At 38.7% G+C, this 18,793-nt stretch overlaps 1 protein-coding gene across 11 annotated transcripts in view; it reads right to left on the bottom strand.

The window, feature by feature from the left end:
• The window catches only part of DPY19L3 (dpy-19 like C-mannosyltransferase 3), a 71,130-nt gene that overhangs the window by 20,309 nt on the left and 32,028 nt on the right, over positions 1 to 18,793 (bottom strand). For 9 of the 11 annotated variants that reach the window (XR_010408170.1, XM_064581098.1, XM_064581099.1 and 6 more), the window contains 7 exons: positions 18,060 to 18,205; positions 15,751 to 15,874; positions 15,071 to 15,205; positions 6,413 to 6,544; positions 4,972 to 5,073; positions 2,990 to 3,063; positions 2,653 to 2,811 (listed from right to left, as the gene is read on the bottom strand). Coding sequence is in view for 10 of the 11 variants with exons in the window: in XM_064581098.1 (XP_064437168.1) it covers positions 2,653 to 2,811; positions 2,990 to 3,063; positions 4,972 to 5,073; positions 6,413 to 6,544; positions 15,071 to 15,205; positions 15,751 to 15,874; positions 18,060 to 18,205 (872 nt within the window). In the remaining variant the exon portion in view is untranslated. The remainder of the gene's footprint in view (positions 1 to 2,652; positions 2,812 to 2,989; positions 3,064 to 4,971; positions 5,074 to 6,412; positions 6,545 to 15,070; positions 15,206 to 15,750; positions 15,875 to 18,059; positions 18,206 to 18,793) is intronic. The other 2 variants (XM_045891206.3, XM_064581100.1) reach the window with 1 other exon arrangement.

The following is an 18,793-nucleotide window of genomic DNA, read 5'->3' as shown; positions in this document are numbered from 1 at the left end:
AGTAAAAATTTAGAATGCTTCCACCCTTTAAATTACAATAGAAAAAAATTCTTTTGGAATCACTTCAATTGCAAGATATCTTTAAAGATATTTCATGTGTTACTAGCATTTTACAAGTTTTTACAAATAAGAAAAAATAAAAATGAATCCATAAACGTGGAATTCAGTTCCCTTATGAACAAATGATCACATTTTAACCAACCAATACCTCATTAAAGATGCCTGACATGATTTTTTTAATCAAATATGGCTACATTCAAATAATTACACCCATAAAATGAACAATAATTCCTTATCATGTAACACCGAATTCATATTCTCTTTTCCGTTAATGCCATTGCTTTTTTCAGGTGGTTTCTTTGAATTAGGACCCACAGCTTTCACAATGCATTTCATCAACATCTCTTAAATTATTTTCAATCAATACAAGTATCCTCCACTTGGAGGCCGTTTACTGGTCGAAGGAAGTGTATCATTTGTCCTGTAACTACTCCCACCTTCTGGATTTGGCTGATTGTCTCCCTGTGGTGGTACTGAATACATTTCTCTATTCCCATGCTCCTTATAAACTTGTAATTAGATCTTGAGGTTAATTATTAGAGTCAAGTTCATTTATTCTGGCAAGAACACTGCATGGGGCATAGATACGCTGTGCTCTAAACTGCATCACACCGGGCAAGCGCATACTGTCCTATCCTGTTGTCTGAACTTTAGAGACGCTGAGATGGGTGAGTGGGTTCGGATGTTGCACCATTTGTTGTCAAGGGGATAAGCAAACAGCAGGAAGGGCTGCCAGATTAAGATCAAAACAATACCTTTACAAGGCCCCACTTACCCTTCATAAAATCCAACAGACCTGGGTATGTATGATGCTTCCATGCAACTAAAGAACTCTTCTTTCCTAGAAATCCCTTCACCACCCTAGATTCACATGAGAATCAAGCTGATATTGTGGAGTAATTTTCACCACTGGTAATAATCTTTACTTAGATCTTATATATTACAACCCAAACTCTGGCATCTACGTTGCTTATACTAAAAGATTGCTGCAGACAAGGAGAACATATGTTCTCATCTCCCCTTGGTACCTGAGAGAATTCTGCAACACCTCTCCCCATCTCCCCGGCCAAGCTGGAAAGCTCTTAATCAATCCCGTGAATACAGAGCCCATGAGTTAATCCCCTCGGAGTCCTATCCTTTACACTAATGCAGGTGTGTTGTGTAAACATAATAGTATCATCCTTCCCAGTACTAAACTGGTAGAAATACTTCAAATACTTGGCATTGGTAAAATATCCTTCAAATTACTTAAAAGTTATTTAATATTAAGATACTATAATTCTTGTATTACTTTAATTAATGTAATGCTTTTCTTTTAGTAAGGTTCTAATACCCCTACCTGGTAGATGAGGATGCTCTAAAATCTTTACCTACATTCATACATCAAGTCAGCTTGCAGAGATGGCTCATAGATTCACACTGAGCATGGCAGACATTTTCACAAAATACTGCAGGCCAACTGAACTTCCTGCTTTGCATGCAGTCTAGAGTCCTGTCGACACTTGGCGTGTCTGGAATAATATTAAATTACACTGTCTAGAATAATTTCCATCTATTTTCACAGGGCTAAATTTTATCTTGGGCTAGGTATCGGGCTAAGAACACTTCTGAAAGATACTAAAATAGTTTATAGTCAATGAAATATTTTCACGGTTCAATGTGGCTTCACTCTTAATAATCATAAAACATCTCAACTGATCTGGACTCATTTTAATGCCCTTTCCCAGCACAGCTCTCTGGGGGCTGCGAATCACAGCTCACCAGCACCTTAATTGGCAAGATAACTACAGAGAAAAGAGCTTCCTTCTGAGCTTCATTAAGTTTTCACAAATGACAGTAGCTTCAATTTCTTACACTTAATTTTCTTTCAATTGAACATGGATAGTAAATTCAAAAAACTCCAACAGCTTTGTAGGTAGGTATTCTACAAGCTTTAAAAAAGTCTTTATACTCCCTCACTCTTTCTTTTAGCAGATTAGTAGACACATTAAGTTTTTTAGACAGTCAATTATTACTGAAGACTTCGGCGGATGCTAATAGTTATGGTCCACTCCAACTTTATAAGCCCCTTATAGCAAGATGCAACAAAACAAAAAATAGTTAACTCTTGATATTTTAGGAGCAATAAAAAAGGCAGCTAGACGAAAGGTAGAAAAACAACAGGAAACTAATAATGAGAACAAAATAGAGACTATGAGTCCGTAATAATACCAGCTAATGACAGCTAAAATCTACAAAATGTTCTAGGAGTGAGGCAGCATTCTAAGTACTATTGTTTTAACTTATTTATTCCCCACAAAACCCTGCAGAGTTAAGTCCTCTGAGTATCCCCATTCCATAATAAGGGCAATGCAGAGCTGGCTCAAAGGGGACCTTGTTCCCAGACCAGTCTTTACTGCCTTGCCTGCTTTTTGCTGTCTCTTAGCTGGTTGATCCTTAACTACTGAGTATGGGATCCCTTCTAATCTGGTTACGATCCCCCGTTGAGCTACCCTGTCTGTGTCTGACATTTTGAATTTCAACTGTGTAGTTTTTCTGCAACACAGAACAAGTTCATTAAAGCATAGGACAGATTTCTGAAACATGCCATACCTGAGATTATGGAAGGTGACCGCTAAGGCTGCCATCACTGTGATGGACAGAACAAATATGTAAGCATAAAAAAGGAGAGTATCTGAAAGCCTTCCGAATGTATTAAAAGGTAAGAGGCCAAACGCTTCTTCACACAGATACAGATTTGCATCAAAATCTCTAGGGAACAAATGAAAAGAAAGCAAAGTTATTAAATTCAGTACAAGATAAGTAAACCACAAGTTTTTCCTCAAATGAGCCTGGAATTAATAGTTGAAGGCATAATGATAACTTAAGTTTTAAAGTCCCTGTTGATATAATATAAAAAAGCAAACATAAATTTTAAATTCAGTCATACCTTGTTGCTCCAAACCCAAATTTTGCCTTCAGAAATTTAAATATGTGTTCGTCTGACTTCAGATTAAGAAGTTTCTATCAGGGAGGGAGAAAATGAAAGTTGTTATAAGTTCCTTATGCGTGGTTTCCTGATAACTTCCCACTGAATACATATATTCATTGTCCAGTTTCATAGGATTGTGTGCACATGGGTTTATAAAATTAGCAAATATTCTCAAGAGTTGTTAGAACTGAAGAATTCTAACACGGGGACTTTCAAGCTCCCTCTGTTCCTTTTTTTTTTTTAGCAGAATCATTTTTTCAAACCATCTTACATGTAAGTTCAACATGTAAAATAGATAAAAGATGAGCTTCTTGGGTATCAGTGAGAGGGAAAGGGCTGAAGCCCGGTAGGAGTACAAATTTTTTTATCAGAATATCCGTAATAGGATGATCTGAAACCTCACACATATACAGAGCCCAAAGGGCCTGTCTGGCTTTGGGGTTTCTGTCTGCAGACACAACTGATAGAAGACTCAGCCACACAAAGACAATCGACACCCCCGTGGTGGCCCTCCTGGGGAACTGACAAATGCCAGTGCGCATCATTAATGATTGTAATTCACATCGTTTTATTTTTAATAGATGGCTTATAAGAATCCATACAACATAAATGGGTGAAGAAATCCTCTCAGAAGGAAAATGAAGGTAGAAAAGAAGATGAATCTGGAAAGTGAGGTTAGTACATAAAATACATTTGCTAGAGATGAGCCACAAATTTGGGTTTACATATTCGACTAGCAAATACAGAGGGAGATAAAAGCACAGGTTCTAAGATTAAAACAAAGCAGTTGCTCAAAAGACGTCCTAACACTCCCAGAACTGAGACTCAAGAGAAATTTTCCCCATGGGTACAGCAAAAACAGCAGGAGTCTCAAAGAAGGTTTTTTCTAACGCCTCTCATTGTACATAGTTGGCAAGACATCAAGTACAATTCAATAGATGTTATTCTTCGGGAAGTCAAGAATCAATGGTCCAGGCAGGCAGCTCTCCACTGGCTTAATCCAGGCACAGATGACTGAACATCTAGAGTGGGGGAATGGATGAACTGCGTATCTTACAGCCAATCCTTCAGAAATGCTGATTGCTCAGCTCAAATAGGCTTTTGATAAGTACTGAACTCTATGGGGTTTAAGAACATAGGGACGAGGGCCCAGAGTGGAAGTGTTTAATGCAGCTGGATGAGTGAGAGTCTTTGATAGTCATACAGACAGGAAGAGGGACTGCCATTCTCTTATGGAAGAGAAGGAGTCTGTCATGCACATGCAGATGTCCCCTGTCCTGAAACCAGCCTTCTAGGAGGGGCAAAATCATCTTAATAAATCCCTGTGCTTCTGATAGTAAAATTAGTTTACTTATCTCTTTTTTCTAAGTAATCTCCACACCCAACGTGGGGCTCCAACTGACAACCCTGAGACCAAAAGTCACATGCTCCACCAACTGAGCCAGCCAGGTGCCCTGCCAGTTTATTTAACTTAACCCAATAAAAATAATGTCATCTTTTTTTTTTTTTGTACCACAGTATAAGAAAATGCTCTCTAACTTTAGAGAAACACCTGTTTAATGCTTTTAAAGTTGAGCTTTTACAAAGTTTAACAACTCAAAAAGTGAGTTCAAGTTAGAACATACTAAAGAGTAAACAGGCGTGCCTGGGTGGCTCAGTCAGTCAAGCGTCTGCCTTTGGCTCAGGTCACAATCTCAGGGTCCTGGGATCGAGCCCCATGTCAGGTTCTGCACTCAATGAGGAAACTGCTTTTCCCCCCTCCACTCATGCTCCCTCTATCAAGTAAATGGATAAAAAAAATCTTTAATAAGAGTAAACAGAAATCAGTGACTAAAATATCAAGAAGACAACTTACTGAAACAAAGTTAAAGCTGAGCTTGTTACAAGTAAACCTGGTAATTCTGTAGTAATGTAAATTAAAGGTCATTTTATTAACCTACCTTAATAATGTTGTTGAGAAAAAGTGTCAAACATAAAACTGCAAATAAATGTACCAATAGTTTCCCAAGCCTATTAAAGAAGCTTCCAGTCTTCAGATTTTTCTAGAAATTAAGAAAGTTGAGTTTTAATTCTTAAGTTATTTCATAAACATTTAAGATGAGATTACTTAAGGATTTAAAACATTAGATCATGCAACATAGAGAAAAATATGTGGAAAATATAACCTAATTTTTATGAGGTTACAATGTCTTAATATTTGTAAATTTCTAATATAAGAGTAAATGAATTCCTTAATAATAAGTTTCGTAAGATCAGAAAACTGTCCTAGTGTTTATTTTTTTTTTTCTGCAGACCTTTGCAACCAGAGTATGGAGTCTGCCAGAAGGTACTCAGAATACACTGAACAAATCTTGCGATCATTGATCCATTAATTCATGTAGCACAGACATGGCCATAACCCAATTAAATAAAGGACCTATCAGTATAAAAAAAGGCAAACTGTGCTCTTTGATATGTAATAGTTTTCTTATAACCCTTAGATAACTTTACAGATTATCAAATATAGTATCTAAAGAGTTCAATATGCATGTTGTTTACTTATAAGTAAAGTTAGAAGGATGAATTAAAAGTCGTTGTGACAGCTTGTCCACGACAGCTCTCACTCCAAAGAAGAAGGATTTATTCTTCCCAAAGCAGAAAGTAAAACAGCTTCTTGATATAAAAGTGTTTGTGAGAAATGTTTCTCATATGCTCTTGAGAAAGAAAACAGGCTTTGTGACACTATATGAAGAAAAACAATGGACTCTTAATTAAATCTCATGTAACTTTAAGAAATGTGAATTACTGAATTAAGCCAAAAGATCAGGCCAGTGTTTTCAAACGTGACACTCTAGGAAATGTCCCCATAGTTCTAAACGTATGTCTTTGGAGTCTCAAAATTCTGAGTTAATTTTAATTCACTTACAAATCAATACCATGGTACGGAACATTGGGGTAAAGAGCATTGCTACTACACATCAATAATACGGTGTCCACCTACTTGAAAGGCACTGTGGCGAACATATTTCCCCAAGCCACAGGTTCTTCTTACTCTTCATTCACACACAAAAAAAGTTAATGATTTTTGCTCTTTTATTTCAACTTTCTATCAATGGCATTCAAATGAGCATCTCTGGCTAATCCCTGAACTAAGATTCCAATTCTCTAAGAAAAGAAACATGTCACAACAAAGGGATGGCACATCAGAAAGCTAGAAAACAGAAATGCTATACCATGCATGTAAACCACTCCCCCCGACAAAACACCTAAATAATGCCTTCAGTGCTTTTCAGTGTGCATTTGCTCAGACATCCACCTTTGTGTGCTGTATGAAAACGAGGCCCATCCAACCGCACAATTAAAAAAAAAAAAGTTTGCTTTAAGGACACAAAAATGTCCTACCTGAAGTTTTCTTGCAATTAATACGGAAAGGTTAAAACTGATAAGCAATGATCCAAGAATCATAGAATTAAAAAACTGAAGGATGCAGACCAGGAGCAAACCTGTCATTTGGATGCCGTACAGCCATGTCGCCTGCAACAAGCAAAGATCAGATGGTGAAATGGGTTTTATCCAGAGACTACTGCATGCTGACATGTTGGCCACTGGCTGGATACATTTCGAGTTACAAACAACACACCTAGCTTCAAGTAGTTCAGTCTAAAAAAAAGTCCCCGAAACCAAATCATTTACATCCTGTTTACCTTTTAAATATACAGCACTTTAAACTTTGTAACGTTAATTAAGGAGGAAACAAACAGAAAAACTGAAGCACAGGAAGCAAACAATGGCATAAATATATTCTGGAAACGGGCAAATGTGATCTGCAGCCTTCCGTTTTCTTCTAAATTCTTTTACAGTTACTGTCTACAGTATTTTCTCATCTTCTGTTATTTCTGAATGTTCCGCACTTCAGGCCTGTGTCCTTTACTGCTTCATTTTCTGTGTGTGCTGAATTCCATTACACAGACAACTGCTCCCGGAGTGAGGCCTTTGACTCTCCGCCTCGTGGGCCTGAGGCAGGCGGCACAGTGCCGCGGTCGAGAACACGAGCCCTGAGGTGAACAGCACCTGCTGCTACAGCCCCGATTCTGACATAAACCAGCAGTGGGACCTTAATGAGCTGGACACAGTTTATGTAGAAGAGGGATGATGACACCTTCTTCAGAGCTGCCATAATGGCCTGGCCTAAGGACCGGATGTGGTGATATTTTAAAATGCCTAGCACATAATGAGCACTCATTAAAGACAGCTCTTAGTGTAGAAGAATTGTTGCCAGGTTGATACTGAAAGACGCAAAACTCAACCAACTTGAACACAGAAAATATGCCATGAAGAAAAAATGACAGTCTCTAATAAAGAGTTGATACCGTCTTTTTTCTTTTTAAAGATTTATATATTTACTTGAGAGAGAGAATGCAAGAGTGTGTGGGCGGGGGAAAGGGAATGAGAGAATCCTCAAGCAGACTCCCTGATGAGGGTGGAGCCGGAGGTGGGGCTCGATCCCAGGACCCCGAAATCATGACCTGAGCCAAAATCAAGAGTTGGACGCCTAACAGACTGAGCCGCCCAGGCGCCCCAAGACTTGATACTTGGTCTCCTCTTTTAAGTTGGACAATTCCATATTCTTATTGGCATATGAAAAATTCTGCTTTTACTCAGCAGCAAATCAGATTTCCCTCCTAGTTTTGTTTTCTTCATCTCAAAGGAAACAAACCTGTATCAAGCATTTAAAGGCACACTCTGCAATGGTTCAGTGCTTTCGGTTGGTGTTAAAAGAAACTTGGATGTTAGGATCTTTATAGACACAATATTTTATTGTAGGAGATTTAGAAAATCCAGGAAAACATAAAAAGAAACAATAATGGATAGAAAGGTGGGCTCTAAAATCAAAATCCAACACCATTACCTACAGAAATAATATTGATTTCATAGTGGTGTATTTTTCATGTATCATTTTACTTATTTCACATTATATTGTATCATTTTCTCACATCAATGACTATTCTGTGAAAACTTAATTTTAAATGGCTATATAACATTCTACCATATGCCATAGTTTGTTTGCCAGTGGATTGTTCCCAGCTTTTTATCATTATTAAAATTAATGTTATGAACATCCTTTTAAAAAAAACCTCAGATCATTGTATCTGGTTACACTCATTCACCTTATCTGCCAGGGATATGTTCCAAGACCCCCCGGTGGATGCCTGAAACCATGGAGAGTACTGAACCCTGTACATAGTATTCATACCTATGATAAAGTTTCATTTATAAATGAGGCACAGTAAGAGGCACAGTAAGAGGCACAGTAAGAGGATAACCAATAACAGAACACTTATAACCATATACTGTACAAAATTTATGTGAATGTGGTCTCTCTCAAAGTATCTTCTCCTGTAATCACCCTTCTTCTTGTGATGGTGGGACATGGTAAAATAGCTAAGTAATAAAACGAAGGATGGTGAGTGCTAGAGGTGTGGTGACAGTATTAGGCCACTACTGAACGTATGTCAGAAGGTGGATTATGCTGCTCACCGTGGCTGACTGCACGTAACTGAAACTTGGATAAGGTGTGTGGGGGGGTGAGGGTGGGGACTACTGTCGCTCCTTAACTTGTTCATTGTTGTATCCCTAGCACCTAAAACAACACCCACTAGAACAGTGTGGCTCAATAAATATGGGAGGAACGAATGAAGGAATGCATTTCCTTAGGATAGATTTCCTGAAAGTACAATTACTGGTTAGTGAAGAAATAGCTTTTCTTTTTTAATAGCTTTATTGAGATATAATTCATATACCACAAAATTCACCTATTTAAAGTGTACAATTCATGAATTTTAGTATTAATAGAGTTGTGCAAATATCACCAGAATCTAATTTTAAGACATCTTCATCATTTCCGCAACACCCCGCCAATCATGGGCATTTTGGGTGGGTTCCACTTTCTGGCTGTTATGAATCATGATGCTATAAACATCCATGTACAAATTTTTATGTGGATATGTCTTCATGTTTCATGGGTATATATGTGGCAGTGGAATGCTGGATCACATGGTAACTATGTTTAACACATGAGGAGATGCTAAATTGTTTTTCAAAATGGCTGCACCACCCTGTAATCCCACCAGCAATGCAGGAGAGCTCCAACATCTTCATATCCTTGCCAACATTTGTTATCATCTGTCTTTGTTGTTGTTGTTTTTAGATTTTAGCCATCTGAGTTGGGGGGGGGAAGGTAATGGTATCTTATTTTGGTTTTGATTTGTGTTTCCCTAATGAGTAATGAGGCTGAGCATATTTTCATGTGCTTGCTGGACATTTGCATATGTTCTCTGGAGACATGCCTACCCAATCTTCTGCCCATATTTTATTGTTGAAAGAGTTGTAAGAGTTCTTTATATATTCTGGAACTGCCTTATCAGATATAGGATTTGCAAATATCCTCTCCCATTTTGTGAGTTGTCTTTTCACTTTGATGGTATTATTTTGAAGCACAAAAGTTTTAAATTTTGACGAAGTCCAATTCGTCTATTTTTTCTTTGGTTACTTGTCTTTTGGTGCTGGATCCTTACAAAAAGGCTTGGCCTACTCCAAGGTCATAAAAAATTATTCCTGTCTTCTAAATGTTTTATAGTTAAAAAAAAATTAATGTTTTATAGTTCTGGCTCTTACAACTAGGTCTGTGATCTATTTTGAGTTAATTATTGTGTATGATGAGAGAGGAGTCCAACTTCATTCTTTCACATGTAGATATCTAGTTATCCCAGCACCATTTGTTGGAAAGATTATTCTTTCCCCATAATTATCTTGGCACCCTTGTTGAAAATCAAATTGACTGTTTATTTCTGAAGATTTATTTCTGGTCTCTCAACTTTATTCCATTGATTTATGTCCATCCTTCTACTAGTATCACACTGTCTTGATTACTATAGCTTGGAAGTAAGTTCTGAAATTGCAAAGTGGGAGTCTTCTAAATTTATTCCTCTTTTTCATGATTGTTTCAGCTATTCTGGGTCCCTTGAGTTTCCACATGAATTTTAAGATCAGCTTGTCAATTTCTGCAAAACATGCACCTGGGATTCTGAGAGGAATCGTGTTGAATCTGTACGACAATTTAGGGAGTACTGCCATCTTAACAATAGTGAGTCTTCCAATCCATAAACATGGGATATCTTTCCAATTTATGTAGGTCTTTAAAACTTTCAGTGTTTTGTAGTTTCCAGAGTATAAGCATAAGCACTTCTTTTGTTCAATTTATACCTAAGTATTTTATTCTTTTTGATGCTTTTCCTTCTAGGAAATATTTTTTGCTCCCTTTCCTATTGGGGTGTAAGTATTTTTCTTACTGATTTGTAGGACCTCTTTAAGGATAACAAATCACTCATGAATACATTTAAAAAAAATAAAACAGTTTTTTGTCTGCCTTTTTTGAGTTATGGCGTTTTTTGGTGTTGCCAGTTCTTTTTATATCAAGTAGGCATAATTCTAGAAAAGAGAACAGTTTAAGTTACAACAAGATTGCACAGTTTTTATAAATGTTATTATATCCTAGATTTGTAAGAAACATTGTTGGTGAACAGCCAGAATGTAAAATTGAGCAGTACTGTGTATTAGAAAGTCCTAGATCATCAGTGGTAGATCTGATGTTTGACATTAGCTCAGCTTCCGGATTCTGTAAGTTCCTATCTTTTGTGAAATTTGGGAAGTTTTCAAATATTCCTTTGAAAAGCACTTTTTCAAATACTTTTTTCAGCCTCATGCTCTTTCTCTCCTTTGGGGATTCTGATCACAAGAATATTAGAGTTTTTTTATAGTCCCACAGGTCCCCGAGGTGCTGTTCTTTTTTTTCCAGGCTATTTTCTCTTGTTTAAATTAGGTAATTTCTAACTTGTTCTAGCTTCAAGTTCACTGGTTCTTTCTTCTGACCACTCCATTCTCCTGCTGAGCCTGTCTACTGAGTTTTTGTCATTATTGGAGTTTTTCAGCTCTAAAATTTCCATTTGCTCCTCATTTTTCTATTTTTCATTTGTTTCAAGTGTGTCTGTAATTGCTCAATGAAAAAATTTTTATAATGGCTGCTTTAAATTCCTCATCAGATAATCCAACTTCTGTGTGTTGGTGTTGGCATCTGTTGATTGTCTCTTTTCGCTCAAGAAGCTTTTCCTGGTTCTTAGTATAAGAAGTAATCTTCAATTGCATTGTATTACATTATGGGACTCTGGATCTTTTCAAAATTTCTGTGTCAGCAGGCCTCCTCTGACACCGTACCAGTGCTATGGCAGTGGGGGAAGAAGGATGCTGCTTCTTTATTTCCAGATGGGGTTAGACGTCTGGTTTTCCTCTTGACCTCCACTGACTTTTGGGAGACAGGGGAGAAGGGTGTCTCATTGCCGGGAGATGGTGAAAGCTTAGGCTCCTTACAAGGCTTCTGGCTGAGAAGGGAAAGGATGCCTCATTAAACTGCTCTTCTCACGGCCTTCATTGACTGTGGAGGGGGGAGAGTGAAGGGAGAGAGGGAGGCTTGTTACTTCTGAGCGGTGGTAAAAACCCCGGCTTCCCTGTTGATCTTTTCTGACACCATCCTGTCAGGAAGGGGGAAGGGCTAGCTCATGACCACTGGATGAGGGCTGAAGGTTCTCCCTGTGGCCCTCACTGATGCTTCTGGGAGATGGCAGACTTCCGACATGGCCCTGGCAGAAAGTGAGTAGCTTGGTAGAGCTGGGTGAGGGTGGGAGTCTGGCTTCCCCACCGGCCCTCTGCCAATGGAGGTGGGAGTGAAACTGCAGTTTTTTTCTGTGCTGTTTGGCCGAAGTACTGCAGTTAATGTCCGAATGTTTTCTTTCTTGCTAGAGATAACTTGCCTCCCTTTTCCTGGTCCTTTTGGCTTTTCCTGGGGCTTCTGACTGAGTCCATTGGTGTTTCCTGGTTGCTGACTTTTCTAGCACCTTCTCTGGGATAAACGGGGCAAAAAGAAAATCTAAGGGCCTCACTGCTGTGTTCTTCCTCTAGGCGCCAGGGCTCTAAACAGCCTGCTTTCGTTTCTTCCCCACTCGAATCTTCTTCTGTGAGTTTTATACACACTGTTCAGGGCTTTTAGTTGTACTAAGCGGGAGAAACAGGGAGAAGTGCATTCACCCCATCTTGTCTGGAACCATATGGAGTGCTCTAAAATTTCCTCTTACGTAGTGATCATTCATGTGTCTTACTGTTTTCACAACGGGTTAATAAAACTTCATTAGCCTCCATATTCTTTAACAGAGCCAAAGTATATGCCTTATACCATCTACTATTCTGTTCTATATTTAAAAAGCCTAGACATATTTTTGAGTGAAACTTGAGCTTTTGATGGTAAGAGATTTTCTATTACCCAGGAAAAGATGAAATGTACTGAAGAGGATACTGCTTCTTGTCAGCACATCAGACGCTGAATTTGCATTACCTTTTTTTATACCAACTATTCTGACTCTCCCATTTGACATGATTAGAGGTCAGTGATTCCAATTTATGAAGAAACGAAGGCTCCAAGAAGTTAAATCACTTTAAAGAGCTAGTTATTTTCATACCCAATAGCAGCAGCTTGGTTTTACAACTCAGGATTCTTTCATTACTATACTGTTCCTCCTCAAATTTTGATACTTACAACTACTACCACTAATAGTAACATAGTTTCAACTATGAAAGTTTAACAAAGGGTAAAACTGAATATGACATAAATTACCTGTATTATTCTTTAGTTTTGTGGTACGTGTGCCAACAGTATCTTTTTTTGTTTTTCATTTTAAAAGAAAACAGAAAAAGTAATACATGTTCATTACAGAAAAATTCAAAAGATTTAAAGGACAAAAGGAATTTAAGAACATCATTCACATCAATCACAGTCAGCTGACTGCTAATACTTCAATGTGTATCTTTTCGGAAACTTTTCTCACTTTCCCTATATGTGTTTTACTTTTATTTTTTTCTACTTTTATTTATGTTTTTAAAGATTTTATTTATTTATTTTAGAGATAGGGAGAGAGAGAGAGAGTGCAAGCAGGGGGAGGAGCAGAGGGAGAAGGACAAGCAGATTCCATGCTGAGGGCAGAGCCTAATGCGGGGCTTGATCCCACGATCCCGAGATTATGACCTGAGCTGAAATCAAGAACTGGACACTTAACCGACAGAGCCACGCAGGTGCCCCATATGTGTTTTACTTTTAAAAAAGAGAGAGGAAAAATGATGGTTATATAATACTGTTACACTGATATACCATATTTATTTAACAACACCCTATTGCTATTGACTTAGGTTTTTTCCAGCTAGCTTCTTCTTATTACAAGTACAACTAAAATGAACATGCTTGATTATTTCCTTAGGCTAAATCTCTAGAGGTGAGAGTGTCAGTGAAAGGGAAAACACATTTCTAGGCTTTTCTGTGAAATTACACTGTAGAAAAATTTTATATAGTTATTTTCAAAATGGCTCAATGTATTTATTTTTTATGTGACAACGTATAGAGTTCTTTTGAAAGTACTTGCTAGAAAGGGGGGAAACGTGCTATTGCATACAAAGAGAGAAAGGGAGACCAACCGGCTCCAGAGAGCAGGCCGTGGAGAAATGCAAAGGCATCCAAGCATCCCTTCCCCGAAGCTTACACGTCACCATGATCAAAGTCCAAAGAGGTTACAAAACAGGAAAAGCAAATATAAAGAGACTCTGCTTCATTTGTACACGAGACTTTCTGAGGCACCTGGAGCTCCATTACCATTATCAAATATCATATATATACCCTACACACACACACACACACACACACAACACACACTTTGCTGTGCTGTCTACTTGCTTTCCTTCCTGTATTTTACCTTCATATCCTGACCCTCCCAGCACTCCATCTTCTCATTTGTGGCCCAGCTTGAGCCTTCCACTTCTGTGAAACCTTTCTAGCCTACAACGAACCTTCTTAGACTTCTAGTGCTTCCTGTTACTACAATTAACCTCTCTAGACATACGGACATCTCGTTGTTCTAACTGTCCACATCTTTACTTCCCACCATAGCACACACACGATGTCTCATACAGGTGGCGAGTCTCTGTCGTGCCTGTCCACTGCCCGGCAGACGGACAACGCGCACTTGCTGGCGGATCTTAAGGTGTCCTAATTCAGATGCAGCCATTCTCTAAAGATTGCTGCATCTCTTTTGACACGGAATGAATGAATGCGACTCTTCTGTATTACATGATCTTGCTGCCTTAGAATTAGAATATTTTATGATACTGGGAAATACTTAAGTTACTTTAGAATAGTAACAATGAAGAGTTTTTACAACATCCACAATACATTAAAACACATTTCTGCATGTGAAAAACCCCTTGCCATGAAATGATAGCAGCACACACGGTTGTCACACACCATGAGACAAACAACGGCTTCCTTAAAATGGCGCTGTCCCAGAGGGGGCGCCTGGGTGGCTCAGTCGGTTAAGCAGTTGCCCTTGGCTCAGGTCATGATCCCGGGGTCCTGGGATCGAGCACCATGTCAAGCTCTCTGCTCAGTGGAGCCTGCTTGTCCCTCTCCCTTTGCCTGCCGCTCCCCCTGCTTGTGTGCCCATGCGTGCTCTATCAAATAAATAAAATCTTAAAAAAAAAAAAAAAGGCCCTGCCCCATGTGTGGCCTTTGGTCAGGCAATGGGGAGTCCCGCCTCATACCTGATCAATGTTACCACGAAAAAGGTGTTGTATACCCACTGATCTCCTTGGGGGACAAAGGCACTACATAATAAGACATTTTAGCTATCTTATATTTTAAAATTTAAGTCATCTCTGTAAAGGACAACTGATCTAGACATCTGTGCTCCAGATAAATCCATCTTTTACTGGAGGATAAACAGAATAAAAGTTAAGATGGTCAAACTAGGCTGCACAGATTACTCAACCGAAATCGACCACAGCGTATTTACATTAGAACTCAGAAGCAGCTTTGACTTGATTGTTAAGCATGTGCACATTTTGAACCGTTCTGTCATCTAAACCACTAAACGGCGGCTACCTCGAGGGAGAGAAGAGAGCGAAGCTTACCTTCACCGCCGGCAACATGTCCAAGGAGTCCAGTGTGAACAGCACTAATGCTTGCATCAGCATCATAAATTGATTAAATTGCCATGTCAGACTGAAGAGAAAAGTTGATATGAAAATGGCAAGAAGTGTCAGCCTCTGTAAAAAGAAAACCTTTGTGTAATTTCCATGTCTCTAGTAATAAAGGGCCCTGCCGACAAGTTCTCTCAAGAGCAGCCAATATCTCCATAAACCAAATAGAGAAACCATAAACTGTGGCTCTGAAAACCCTTGCATTTGTTATTTAAGCTCTAAATATCCTGAAGTGACACTGGGCGTATAAATATTCACATAAGGTATGTGTACTCCACAGTATTATGGAGGAGATAATGCACCATGTCACATCTCAAGGGCAATGGCTTAAGGATTCTGACAGTTCCGCAGAAATTGTGTGTGGGCTTGCTGCAACTATTTGAGGGCAGATAATGTAGGGTACATTTTTAACATCAAAAATGAAAACATTTTCTTTGCAAAGTAGGAAAGGGCTCAGAAAGGGAAAACTTAATTTAACTCAAGTTCAAAAACTGGTCATAGAATGAGAACTATTCACACACTCGATGGGACACCATGCACATCACATTTTCTGAAGCTTCTTCAACAAAACTGAATAATTAAAAAATATATAAAGTATTACCAAAACTTACCTCAGAAAAAGGCTGTAAGTTTGGTCGCAGGAAATATGTGATTGCTGCTATCTGAATTGCAAAGAATGGCAGAGCCCAATTCTCCCTCAGCGGGATGGTAAACTCAACTCTTGTGGTATCTATTCTGCACAGAGAAAACACAAACGGCCACAGGAATAATTTTTACTATAATTACCTGAAAAGACCTCCTACAGTGAAAGATGTAGGACATTAAATATACTTCAGATTCTGGTTATCAGTTCTCAACAATAATGATTTGTCCTTACTGTTATCATCCCTGTACCATCAAGTTGCTCTGAGAAAATTTAAGGACTCTGTCCACAGGTATGCAGCTAGCTAAGGGGTAGAACTGGCCTCCAAGCCATGGTAGGTTGATTCCAAAACCCAGGACAACGCACTCATGCCTAACTGCCTCCAACTTTTATTTCCCTCAAAGTTATCAGTGCAAACTGGCAACGTGTCGATTTCTCCCTCTATTTCTTTGGTGCTTAGATCTGAATCTTTGTCATTGGAATAATTTGTAATAATAATTTGTATAAATATTATACCAAAAAAAAATAATTTGTAAAAGCTTCTTGTCCCTCTGGAATGTGAACCATCAGACGGTAAGTATAGCTAATTTTTCACCTTTGTACACCCAGTACCAAGAAGCATCCCCACACAGACTAGGCATTCAATAAATGTCTTCTCTTTCCTCTTGATAGAACAACAGATTTGACTTTCATTTACTCTTAGCAAGAATACTATGTTAAAATGTTAAGAGGTAGCATAACAGTGTTTTCATACTCTGTGTTTGAATTCTGATGGAGGCTAAGCTGGGGCCGGGTGTGTGTGTGTGTGTGTGTGTGTGTATGACTTTATATATATATACAAACACCTTTACTTTTTAAGTAATATGTGTGTATGTATGTGTGTATGTGTATATATATACATAATACATACATACATACATATATATATATGTATGTATATATAAAACTTAACCTTTTAACCTTTAATTTCCTCTCTCTGGGGCGCCTGGGTGGCTCAATTGGTTAAGCATCTGTCTTTGGCTCAGGTCATAACCTCAGGGTCCTGGGATGGAGCCCCTCAGTGGGCTCCCTGCTCAGCGGGAAGCCTGCTTCTCCCTCTCCCTCTGCCCCTCCCTGCTGTTGATGTTCATTCTCTCTCAAATAAATAAAATCTTTTATTAAAAAAAATTCATCATCTCTAAAACCATCATAATATCTATCCTATAGGATTGTTAAAAGAATATATATAAAGCATTTTTAAAGTGGTTAGCATAAAGTAGCACTCAATAAGGTTATAAGAAGAAGTAATTTGCTTTGGGGCGCCTGGGTGGCTCAGTCGTTAAGCGTCTGCCTTCGGCTCAGGTCATGATCCCAGGGTCATGGGATCGAGCCCCGCATCGGGCTCCCTGCTCAGCGGGAAGCCTGCTTCTCCCTCTCCCACTCCTCCTGCTTGTGTTTCCTCTCTTGCTCTCTATCTGTCAGATAAATAAATAAAATAAAATAAAAAAAAGAAGTAATTTGCTTAGGATTACAAAATAAAATCAATATTAGAACTTGGTGCTGAAGTTTTAAGACTCCTACTGAATACTGGTGTTGCTACTGTAGGTCAAGCAATAATTCAATGTATCCTGACTATGTTTTTCAAAAAATGTTATTTCAGGGCACCTGGGTGGCTCAGTTGGTTAAACGTCTGTCTTTGGCTCAGGTCATGATCCCGGGGTTCTGGGGTCAAGCCCCATGTTGGGCTCTTTGCTCAGCGGGGAGTCTGCTTCTCCTTCTCCCTCTGCCCTTCCCCCTCTCATGCTCACTCCCTCCCTCAAATAAATCAATAAAATCTTTTTAAAAAATGCTATTTCATACTCTAGTATTTAGAATAATATTAACTAAATAATGTAAGAACCTCCTTACATTTGTACAGTGCTTTATGCTTTGCTAATTATGAGCCAAACACAATCCTATCAAGGTTGACAGTAAGGATACTATTAAACGTCTTTAAGAGAGGAGACATGTGGCCAGAGAAATACTGATCACACATCCAACTGGTAATAGCACAGGAATTATTATGATGATTCTATTGACTTGTCATTCAATGTTCTCTTCCTCAGCTGGAAATATATATATAAGTAGGACTTTCTACCTTGCTAATTATAAGACAAGTAAATACCACTAGGAAAACCAAAGAGAAAATACTCCCATACAAACCAATGTGGCCGAACAACTTCCTCTGAACTGGAAATCAAGGACCTTTGTTTTCACTTCCATCTTAGAAAGGGAGAAGGGCTACTGATTGCAACTCACCTATTGGTGACGTACCAGAACGCTGCTAGAAGCCCCGAGAGCCATGTCCCACTAAGGAGCCAGCTGGTTATGTACAGGGCTGTGACATAGATCGCCTGCAGTCCAAACAAGGTATAAATATAAAAATAAACTGGCTCTAAATATTTCTGGAAAAAGGAACAATAAAAAATATTTGTTATGGAAGCCCTCATTATCTTTTCATTGTCACTTAAAAAATATGACAGTGAGGGGCACCTGGCTGGCTCATTCGCTAAGAGCATGTGACTCTCAATCCCAGGGTCCAGAGTTCAAGCCCTACCTTGGGTGTGGAGCCTACTTACAAAAAAAAATTACAAAAAATATGACAGTGGAAATTTAATATTCAGCAACTGGGTGTTAATTACAAGCAATAAGCCTCCATCAGTCCTTTCTGGGCAAAAGTGTGCTGGCAGCCTTTCTTCTTACTAGCAGAGTGGGAAAGGGAAGGAAGGCCTGGAGAACTCTGGCTTCATTCTTTGGATAAGCCTTACATCTAACTGTGTCCAGTATTGCCTCATTCACACGGAGTAGTCACTGTGATTTGCGAATCTCCAATCTCTTTTTTAATTTAAAGATAAGGGAGGAATGATTACATGTTTCTAAATGAAAATATGTACCAGCCTCTAGGCTGCATGCATGTATTATTAGCCAGGATGCACCTATATGTAAAAAAATATCTTATAGGGGCGCCTGGGTGGCTCAGTCAGTTGAGCGTC

Source organism: Mirounga angustirostris, unplaced genomic scaffold (genome assembly GCF_029215605.1).
Source record: "Mirounga angustirostris isolate CCGP_5_RB_7025 unplaced genomic scaffold, mMirAng1.0.hap1 SCAF_16, whole genome shotgun sequence".
Lineage (NCBI taxonomy): Eukaryota > Metazoa > Chordata > Mammalia > Carnivora > Phocidae > Mirounga > Mirounga angustirostris.
Note: the sequence above shows the minus strand (reverse complement) of the source record. Positions and strands in the feature narration are given on the sequence as shown.